This window comes from Mastigoproctus giganteus, chromosome 14, assembly GCF_048544385.1.
Source record: "Mastigoproctus giganteus isolate SK-2022 chromosome 14, ASM4854438v1, whole genome shotgun sequence".
NCBI lineage: Eukaryota > Metazoa > Arthropoda > Arachnida > Uropygi > Thelyphonidae > Mastigoproctus > Mastigoproctus giganteus.
In genome coordinates this window covers 107,803,693-107,814,958 of record NC_143588.1, presented here as the reverse complement: position 1 = coordinate 107,814,958, position 11,266 = coordinate 107,803,693, and the positions used below count along the sequence as shown (strand labels likewise).

General features: G+C 36.3%; 1 protein-coding gene across 1 annotated transcript in view; it reads left to right on the top strand.

The window, feature by feature from the left end:
- The first annotated feature begins 3,968 nt into the window (after positions 1-3,968).
- The window catches only part of LOC150075512 (terminal uridylyltransferase 7-like), an 8,807-nt gene continuing 1,509 nt past the window's right edge, over positions 3,969-11,266 (top strand). Inside the window, exon 1 of the mRNA XM_090388523.1 lies at positions 3,969-4,017. Coding sequence (XP_090244649.1) covers positions 3,969-4,017 — 49 coding nt within the window. The remainder of the gene's footprint in view (positions 4,018-11,266) is intronic.

Below are 11,266 nucleotides of genomic sequence, written 5' to 3'. Positions count from 1 at the left end.
TATTAGACTACTCAGGCTTAATCTCATTGGCAAACCCAAAAATTTGTTTGTATACTCTGTCTCGAAAGGTGATATAGTTGGCTTCAACTAAGAGTTTAATTAAATGAAAAATTTTCTTAATAGGACGCTTCGTATAATTAATCGGTAACGAGTTATTATTTAACATAGCCCAAAGAATATCTAATGTGTACTCAATGTTTACCTTCATATATAACGAGGTAACATCTAGTGAGAATAAATTATCATTACTACCAAGTCTACAGTCCTTAAGGTTATTAAATAGTGTATCGTAGTTCTTAATCCCAAATTATATTGCCTGTCTAAAGGGTTTTATAATTCTATATACATGTGTGTCCAAAGATGAAAATGCCAAGTTTCTGTAGGAAACAATAGGCCGAATAGGAAACATACAACATTCCTGACCAAAAAGTGCAGGAATGTTGTAGGTTCTGGCCTTCATTTTTTGATAGGTGTTTAACGTTTTATTGTGTTGATTGACCAAATTGGTAAATAGTGCCAGGTCTACATCAAGATAAGTGGAGGTATCCGATACAACTGACTCTAACTTATTAATATAATCAGGTTTATTGAATATTACCACTGTATCTCCTTTATCAGCTCTCTGAATAATAATGTCTTTATTTTCCCGAATTTCACATAAAGCTGAACTGTCATGTGTATTCAATTTAGGAACTCGCATTTCTTTTATATTAACTTATTGAATAAATAAATCTTTTTGTGGAACATTGCGAAGTCCAAATTCAATATCAATTACACATTGTAAGGAAGGAAATTCGTTTTGCAATTTTTTACTTAATTTTTAATTATTTCTGTAATGTAAGATTTTCGATTTTTTTTTAAAAATTGTTTTCGTTTTAATTTCTGGAGAGTATTATATGGAAGTGTTCTATGTATCATATTGAGGTAAATTTCTCTTATTCTTTTACAGGTAGTTAATGAAAGTCATAAGTAGAGATAGAAGTGATTCTTGTATTGCTTCTCTTGGTGTGTGTAATTGCCTTGGTTTGATTAGAAGGTCTTCTGAGAGTCCACATGGAACTAGAATTATACAGGGTGTCTCAAAAATATTGGTACAAATGTTTAGGGGAGGTAGGTAACATCTAAAGGAATGTGAATCACATAGGAACCCATAACCGGAAACGTCACGGGAAAGTAGTAGCAGAGGCACAAGAAGCAGAAATGACACAAGACAGTAATTAGTGGCAAACATTTACTTGACATAATATTAACAATGGAGTACAAGATGGATGCATTTCATGTTAGAACAGATGCTCGAAGGTTCCACCATGAGACGCAATGCATGCGTGACACCGACACAGCATGGATTGGCGGACATGGTCGAACACACCTGGAGTTTCTTTGACAGTAGCAGCAGCGCAGATGAGTCTCACCACGAGATTCATTTCCGTCTCCACAGGCGATTCATACACGATAGATTTGAGGGCCCCCACAGAAGGAAATCAAGGCTCGATAAATCAGGTGAGCGTGGGGGCCAGGCAATGGGTCCACCACGACCAATCCATCGATGCCCAAAATGCCTGTTCAAATGGTCACGAACACACCTTCCATAATGGGCAGGAACCCCGTCATGTTGAAACCAAATGTTGCGTCTCACATTTGCTGGAACATCGTCAAGTAACCCTGGTAGAACTTGTTCAAGAAAGATCCAATATTTAGCGAAGTTCATGCGGGATGGTAACAGGTATGGGCCGACTAAGCAGTCACCGACCATACCTGCACACATTTATTGTGAGGTGATATTGTGCCGCATGGGGGCGCACACCGTTTGGGCCCTCTGCTAATCCATACACTAGGTGCATGTCTGCCAGCTCACAGTTCGTATATCGATGCATGCTCTTCGTGCAGCGACTACTGCTTGAATGAGTAAACCAGAAATTTTCCCTCTCGTGAACTGATGAACAGCGCCGTGTACCGATTTACAGTGACGTTTCCGGTTATGGGTTCCTAAGCAATTCACATTCCTTTAGATGTTACCTACCTCCCCTAAATGTTTGTACCAATATTTTTGAGACACCCTGTATATGTGCTATATTGGAGTTACTAAGAGCAAAAACAGGCACACAATACTTCTTTATACAATAAAGCTAGGGGCACAGTAAATAAATTAGATGAATGAAGAATGTTCTAGTGAAGAAGGCAGTAGTCAACATTGATCACAATATATTATTGTGAGATAGACTATAAAATATTTAAGGGCAAAGGCCTCATGCTACGAGGTAGAATGACTAACATATAGGTTAGTGCAAAAGCCTCATGCTACGAGGTAGAATGACTAACATATAGGTTAGTGCAAAAGCCTCATGCTACGAGGTAGAATGACTAACATATAGGTTAGTGCAAAAGCATCATTTTAACATAGCCATCTACCAAAGTGGTTAAATTAATTAATTAAATTGGCATTGTTTTGATTATATGTTATATTGTGAATGTCCTCACGAGTTGCTATGGTATTATACTACCTCGAATAAGTAGCACTTCACCAGTGGAGAAGAGTACTGTTATTTATTCTCAGCGGATACCACCACCGAGACGGCACCGTTTCAGACTTTGGGTTTAACCTTAGTTGGTCCTACGAAAAGAGTGTAAAGATTGTCTTGAGCCTATTAATAATGACCTTTGCTAAAACAAAATCCCTTCCCTTCACTCTTCACATTAGATCAGTGGTTTTGCAACCGGGGTGCTGTCGCACCTTAGGGCACCGCAACAACATTGCAGGGGTGCCATGTAATTTGGGTTTAAGTTAAACTTATTTTATTTTTTTTTATTTATATATTTATATCATTATAATAAGGCATACGGTACTTTTTAATTTTGCGGTGATCTATAATTGATGTTTATTTAGTATCTCTATATAAAGAATAAAATTATATATATATAATTTGTATTATGAATTGTAATTTTATTTATAGTTAGTTATATTATTGTAATAACTATCATGTAACGTTTTTTTTTAATATACATATACAGAGAGAGAGAGAATCGGATCTAACAGTCAGAAAATTGAGTAGGCCACAAAACAGGCACCGCTGTAGCCAGGTGGGTAGGGGCAGCAGTGCATAGCACATGCTTCTTGATTAGACCAGGGTTCAAGCCCGTGACCACCAAATACAGAGGATGTGGAAAGGTCAGGGAATGACAACCGCATATCCCCAGAGCAATATGGTCTTAGTTGCTAATTCTCCTAAAACCCAAATAATGACAACAACAGCCACAAAGCAAAATAAATTACTTAGGGGGTGCTGTTAATAAAAAAAAAGTCGAAAACCACTGCATTAGATATTTGTTTGAATAAATCCCACAGTAATACATTATGATCACTTCCATCTAAGGTTCCTCTACATAAAGATTCCTCTATATGAAGAATCACTGCTGGTAACTTGATATTTTCCAGATATTGATAGGAACTCATAAGGTCCTATCAATATCTGGAAAGTTAAAATCTTCCACAATAAGACATTCTAATTTGCAGGCCCATTGTATTTGCCTGTACAGTTGCTTATTATACTCATCATAGTTATTTGGTTTACAGAAAGCTCCTGTCATTCACATGCAAAAATATTTTTAGAGATGGAATACCATCTGTCTTTTTAATGCCAATGGGTGTTAAATGATTTGATAACAGAAAGCAGGAAACAAAATTTATGAAGCTAATATTGAAGATTGTACCTGAGGACTGATGGAATCAATCCTCTTGTGAAATAACGACAAAAGAGGTAGTAAACTCGTTAGCCCAGAACTAAAAACTTATTCTACTACTATTGACTATATCCGTTTTAATTACTGAATTGTCTTTGCTGCGGACAGATTAAAAGTAATAAATGTCCTTGTCCTTATTTTTTTTATTTTTATTTTTTTTTTATGTGAAAACGTCTTTGGTGGCTCCTACTAAATTTTTCGGACTGAAATAAAACCGATTGGTAACGGAAATGCAAGATGCAAATGACGCTAACTCAGTCACTAACGTTGATTCGGAGAGTAAGTAGCGAGTGTGAGCAAAAAAGCTTACATCGTTTATAACTTTAGTTCTAGCTGTTCAGAGTTATGAATGATGCTGATCTGCTTATGAAGTGACTTATCTGCTTCCGCTCTGTCTCGCTTCTCTTGTACGTTGATTCGGTAGAGTAAGTAGCTGGCGTGAGCATACAATGTTACCAATCGGTTTTACTTCAGTCTGAATGCAACAATACAAATCAATCACTTACTGCAGTAAATGGTAGAAATATTTCGACAATTTAATCAATTTGAGGTTGGAACAACTTCAAATTTCATCAATTGAAACCTCAAATTGGTGAAATTGTAGGGAAAAAAAAGTTTAAAATGTTAAACGTGTTTGGATTCATTTCATTGCTAAAACCCTGTAACCTGTTCCAAGCCAAGGATGTTCTCGCATAAATCAAATCATCTTTTGTGTGTACAAGGTACATACATTCTTTTTTTTTTTTTTAATTTAAGATATTAAAATTTTCCCATTTTTGAATGTACAGTAAACTCTTGTTAATCGGATTAAGCAATAATCGGGATCAGTGAAGCAAAAAATAGCCTTAAAAGAACAAAAACTTAGAACGCAAATATATGGTAAATTTAATTAAAAATATATAGGTAGTGCTGATGAAAATAAATAAAAAAATATCACTGTAAAGTCCTTATTTATAAACTAAAAGGACTACATTTATCCATCTATCGATGGATAAATGTAATCCTTGTAGGGCTTGGCACACTCAGGGTTCTGAGCCAGATATCACCATTCTTCTGTTTCTTGGTGATTCCCTTCTGCTTCGCTCTCTCTCTCTGAGTAACTCGGAAAGAATTTTTTTTTTTTTTTGGCTGGTGTTAGCAGGCTTCCTTGCCCTATATGGCTAATAATAATAATACAACTCCTTCCAGCAACACCCCTTTTTTTGGCTTTTTTAATGTCTATTTGATGTACTGCTTTTATCAGCTTCCACATCGAATTTTAAACCAAATGTCTTTGTAGATTGTTTTTGTTTTTTAATTTCTGACACAGTCTGTTGGCCAATATTAAATTCTTCAGCATTATTTTTTTTCCAGCAACACCATTTTCAAGTTGTTCTATCATTTTGAGCTTGTTAATGATAGTTAAGGTATGCTTTATTTTTATTCCACTTTTCAATTCTTTAGAACCAATTTATAAAATATGTTAACTTATGTATATACATATACACTGTGCCGTCCCTTTATTAAGTACACCCCTGCTGTGCACACAAATGGTTTGACCCACAACTTTGGAAGTCACATGACCATTTTTTGTGGATATAAATGCAGCAGAACCTTTCTAGTATCAGTTAAGCGTACAAACCGTAGCAAGAATGGGGAAAAGGAGTGATCCAACGGACTTAGAACGTGGCATGGCAGTAGGTGCTGGACAAAGCATCTCTGAAACGGCAGTTCTGAACTTTTCACGCACCACAGTTTCAAGGGTTATCGAGAATGGCGCAACGAACAGAAAACATCCTCTCAACAGCACTCCTGTGTAAGAAAATCGCTTGTTGAGATTGATATTTATTATTTAAAGCGGTCCCAGCCAACCAATGGCAACCCCGCTGTCAGTTACACATAATATAGCAGTACTCTTATATACTCCCTTTCCTGTTTGCCCAAGTACAGGGAGGGAAAAAACCTGCCATGACCAAAAAAGATTGATATGAACAAACTGAAGATAATCAAATTACATAAAAATAAATATACATATAATTAAATTTCAGACAAGGTCCAAACTTCATTGGAAAGAGCTACATCTGTTCACAGTCTGTTTGAAAGCCAGGAGCTGCCGAGAATAGAAATGTCAGCGCCAAGAGCTGCCGAGAACAGACATGCCAGCACAAGGAGCTGGAGTTGCAGTGAATAAAGCAGACTCAAGCCTCCACGATTTCACAGAACTTTGGGTAATTCAGCACAAGGAGCTGCAGTGGATATAGCAGACAAGCCTCTACGATTTCACAGAACTTTATGTAATTCGGCATACACCATACTGCTTTACCAATCTAAGGCTTCCAGATGCAGAAGAGTCTTCCGCCTAAGAAATATTGCAGTTGGAAAGCCAAGAAGTTCCCCTGTTTATCAACTAGAATTGTCTCGCAGCCTTCTGCCATAAGATTGACATTACTAACCCGAGATACCAATTCAATTCGTAGATCGCTGTACTCCTCACAGTTGTACATAATACGTTCCCATGATTCTCTTTCGCCGCAATGTCTAGATCTTTCAGTAATTCCTAAATCATGCAACTTTGCATTAATCGAACCATGACCAGTCATAGCTGTAAAGTTTGGGGAAAACAATTTGAATTTTATTGAGGCTGCATTTCTTAAATCTGTTCTCTTTAAATGTTTTCTGAACTAGGAGCCATAAATTCAAATACGGGGTAAGAGGTTTAGACCAGATTGTAGGAGGTTTCTTTTTATCCGACGAGTTGTTAACTGCTGTAATAAGTTTCCTCTGCGGTTGTTGAGGCTTGAGCAAATCCAAAGGTTAGCTGGTGAGGGAAATACATAGGTAATTTTCTTTTGTGTTGAATAGAATAAGAATAAGAAGATAAAAAAATGGAAGAAGATAGAAGAATTCTGTAGCAGGTACACAATTCGTCCTGCCGCTAGCATATTTGAAGTGTTTTACATTTAAGACTCACTGACAGTCGTTAAAAACGTTTTAATTTTCAGATATTAATAAAATTCATGGATAATAATATAACAATGTTTTTATTTTATTAATAATAATTACATATCGGTTACTGAAAGTATTGGTCTGTCATGACTAAAGTAGGATATATAATTTTTACATTGAACAGATTTTAGTTTACGACTAAATACACCATCTGTGGTTATTCCATTACGTGTAGTATTTATAGAAAGATCTGATGACATGTCCAATTTGAAGAACGTTTTCATAAATGTGCAGAAATCTTTTAACAGCCTCAGAATTTGTAAAGAAAAAAATTACATTCAATCTGAAAACACCAGGTGACTTTAAACCAGATGCGTTTTCGAATTAACGCATTTCTCAGTTTCGGAAAGTTTTTTTCTTTCTTAAAACCTTAATATTTCTGTTTCTAAATTCCTTACTTTCCAACATATGCTATGCGTCCATATTATCCTGTTTATGTGAGAAAATTTCCTTGATCACATGTTCATATTTTCCTATCCTGGAAAAACTACTGCAATTTTCAGAGGTTTGAAAGTTTTTCCTCTAGTACAGAGCTAAGATGACGCTCCATGCAAAATTTCATTAAATTTGGTCCAGTAGAAGATAAATTAAACTGGAATAAATTTTCGTAACGCTTTTCGCATGATGGTTTTTCGTTACAAAAGTTTTGGAATAACGCCAGTAAAAACGTTTTTAACGTTAAAATGGGGAAGTAGTCTAATGCAGTCAAAGGCAGCAAATGCTAAACCTAAGCAGAGCATGGACAATAAAGCAATATAAAAAAAATTAAGGAAAGAAAGTGAGAGAGACAACTAATAAAATATGCATAATGAGAAATAATTACAAAATTAATAAAATAATGATGTTGCCACACAACATACAAAATCAGCCTCTCATCAGGTGTCAACAGGCAGGATGGCAAGCAAAATAGCAACTTGTGTCTTCGTTTCTAATGTAAAACTCAAGCCAAAGGGTAAAAAGCATAAACACAAATAATAATGAGAATAAAAAAAATTGTTATCAGAATAAATGAAAATTAAAATAAAATTTTGCAGCCAAAAATAAAAATTACAAGGAATTAAAAGGGTTTTTTAGAAAATGGCTTGTGAACAGTTGACACTAAACTAATAAGAATTAAAACTGGACTTGATGAAAAGAAATTTCTAGAGACATATAACGTATTATTCTAATAGTTAAAGTAAAGATATTTGAAAACATATTAAAAAGTAAGCAGCCTTAAAATAGAGCAAGAAACTTGAGATAACACAAAGGCAAGGTTACAAGCAACAGATTGCAGAAAAAATGAAATATGGATATAAAACTAAAAGAATAGTAGCACCTGGAAATAAATTTTCAACCAGAATCTAGAAATTTCTAAGAGTAAAAACAAGTTCACTTAACATGTTTTTTACTCTTAGAATTATGAATAGAAATCTATCTATCTATCTATTTTTTGTATATAAAAATAAATTATATATACATTTATATACATTATTTTTTATACAGGGTGTCTCAAAAATACACGGCATAACTTCAGGGATGAGTTCCCCATATGTAGACAATAAAAATATTTTATATCAACATAGTTCCTGAAATGCTTGGTTCCCGAGTTATTAACCGGAATGTCTTATCTCCCGCAGGTAATTTCCTTCATCACAAGGTACTGACAGAATCTGGTGGTTTTCCATTCCGACCATGTACTCAAATCAGGAGCAAGCGGATATGCACTTTATGTATGGTTTGGCGGACGGCAATGCTCTGGAGGCTCGTCGTTTGTACCACGAAAGATTCCCAGAACGAAGATATCCAGACAGGAAAACGTTTGAAGGTATCCATCGCCGCCTTTGTGAACATTGGACCTTTACACCTCGTGCTGCCGACAGAGGAAGACCAAGATCTACGACTCCTGAAGTAGAGGAGGAGATTTTGATGTTGTGCATGCCACTCCTGGAATCAGCACACGCAGAACAGCAATGCAACTGGCTGTTCAATGTTCGACTATTTGGAGAGCGTTACGAGAACACCAACTCTATCCTTACCATCTGCAACGGGTATAGGCCTTGTCACCAGCAGATTACCCTGCGCGAGTAATGTTTTGTCAGTGGTTCTTGCAGCAGTGTGGTACAACTCCTCACTTAGGAAGCCTTAGTGATATTCACAGATGAAGTACAGCTCACACGAGACGGAATCCAAAACTTTCACAATCAGCATGTACGGGCTGAGGAAAACCCACATGCAATTCTTCCATCACGTCACCAACAACGGTTCAGCCTAAACATCTGGATGGGTGTGTTTGGTGATTAGTTATTTGGGCCCCATGTACTTACAAACTCACAGGGCAGGCGTACAGAAACTTTCTGGAACACAACATGCCTGATTTCTTGGACGACATGCCACTGATCATTCATCAACATGCACCCTTCATGCACGAGGGCGTTCGCGCACATTTCAGCCACCTAGCCCGCAATTACCTGAATCGAAGGTTTCCTGGTCGGTGGTTAGGTAGAGGTGGACCAACTGCCTGGTGGCCTCCACGCTCACTGATTTAAACCCACTAGATTTCTTCTTGTGGGGCCATTTAAAGTTATTGGTGTATTCGACTCCGGTAGCTGATGTGGAAACTGTCCGCAATCGAATTGTGGCAGGTTGTGAGACAATACGAAACATGCCATGAATTTGGCATCGTCTTCGCATGTCCTGTAGGTGGACATTTTGAACAATTACTATAAGGCAGGGGTGGCCAACAGGTCGATCGCGGCTTTAATTTCGATCGATCACGACGAATTTTAAATATATATAAAAAACGGATTAGTCAAAATCTAAATATTATTATTATGCGTCCCTGCATATGCTTATTACAAATCCGTTGAACTACGTGACTACTCTTGCCGCCGCGAAGTCGCTAGGCTTGTCTAGTGAAAATTCACGCAGTTACCGTATTTCCCCATGTATAAGACGCACCTTTTTTCGAAAAATTTGGGGTAAAAAAACTGGGTGCGTCTTATACAGTGGTTGTAGATTTTTTTACTTGCATTTCCCGCTTCTTCGCGCTTGTTGTCTTTGCGCTCATTGTTTCGCACTTGTTACGGGTATACAAAAAAAATTTGTATTAGGTTACGTTTTGCCACGTTCTGCCCAGAAATGGCTCAGAAAAGATTTTCGTACAGTGCTGAATTTAAGTTATGAGGAGTTGTATGAATTTTATGAAGAATAAAACTTGAGTTCAATAACTTTATGTAATACATTTTTTTTTTTCAAATTTCGGGCCCCAAAATTAAGGTGCGTCTTATACATGGGGAAATACGGTATGTTGTGGAGAGCATAGTGTATGTGTCGAATTCTTATTTAGCTTACTTAATATTAATAAATGGACAGTACTTATACGTTAATTTAATACCCTTTGATTTAAAATGGATACTACAAAAAAGAGTAAAACGTATCATTTTCATCAAAAGTCGGAACTAGAATACTTTTTTTAATGGTAAAAGAAAAATGTTGTTTTTTGATTTGCAATGCTTCCGTGGTTAGACCCAAAAGAAGAAATTTAGAAAGGCACTTCAACGCAACCCATGGTAAATACCAATAGGATTTTCCACCTAATAGTGACCTTAGAAAAAATAAAATTACCACCATTTAAGTTCGTATCAATAACAGATGGAGCTAAAGCAATGACGGGGTATCTTAACGGATTCATCGCATTGTGCCAAAAGGATGATGAATTCCCAGATTTTTTGAGTTACCACTGTAGAATCCCCCAACCAGTGTTAGGCCGACCGGGCTAGCCGCGTGGGTAAAGAGCCTGCCTGGCAACCCAAAGGTCGCGGTTCGAATCCCGCTTCGGGCTTGGTTCAGAGTAGAAAATGCAAAAACTTTGGGAGGTTCATTATGGCCACAGAAGCCGACGTGCCAATAAAAAAAAAAGTATTAGTCAGCAAAAGATTAAATACTAAAAGTGTTATGGACATATCTTTCAAAATCATGAATTCAATCAGAGGGCAATCTCTTCATAGGAGACTTTTCAAAATGCAACTCGATGAAAATGAACCAGATCTGATATTACACACAGATGTGAGGTGGATGAACCGGGGTAAGTTTCTACAGAGATTTAGAAATTTGCTGAATGACATTATAAAAATTGTTGATCAAAGGGTGATGATTATGAGCAACTACAAGATATAGAGTGGTTGTGTGATCTGACTTTTTTTGGCAGATTTTATCAGTAAATGAAGTGATCTGAATTTGGAATTACAAGGAAAAAATAAAAATGTGGGTGACGTGATTAGTAATATTTCTGCATATAGATATCAATTTTTGGCAATGACTAAGGATTTCAAAGAAAAAAAAATTCGATCATTTTGCAAATATGCAAGGTCATTTACAGAAATATCCCGTTTTCAAATTTAATAGTGAGAAATATGTTTCTGAAATTGAGAAAGTTGTGGATGATTTTGAAACCAGATTCAGTGATTTTAAAACAATTGAAGACATTGTTCAAAATATTTAATGTTGACTTAGATACGAAACAAACTGCAGAAAATATTAACATTTATTTTAACATTAAATG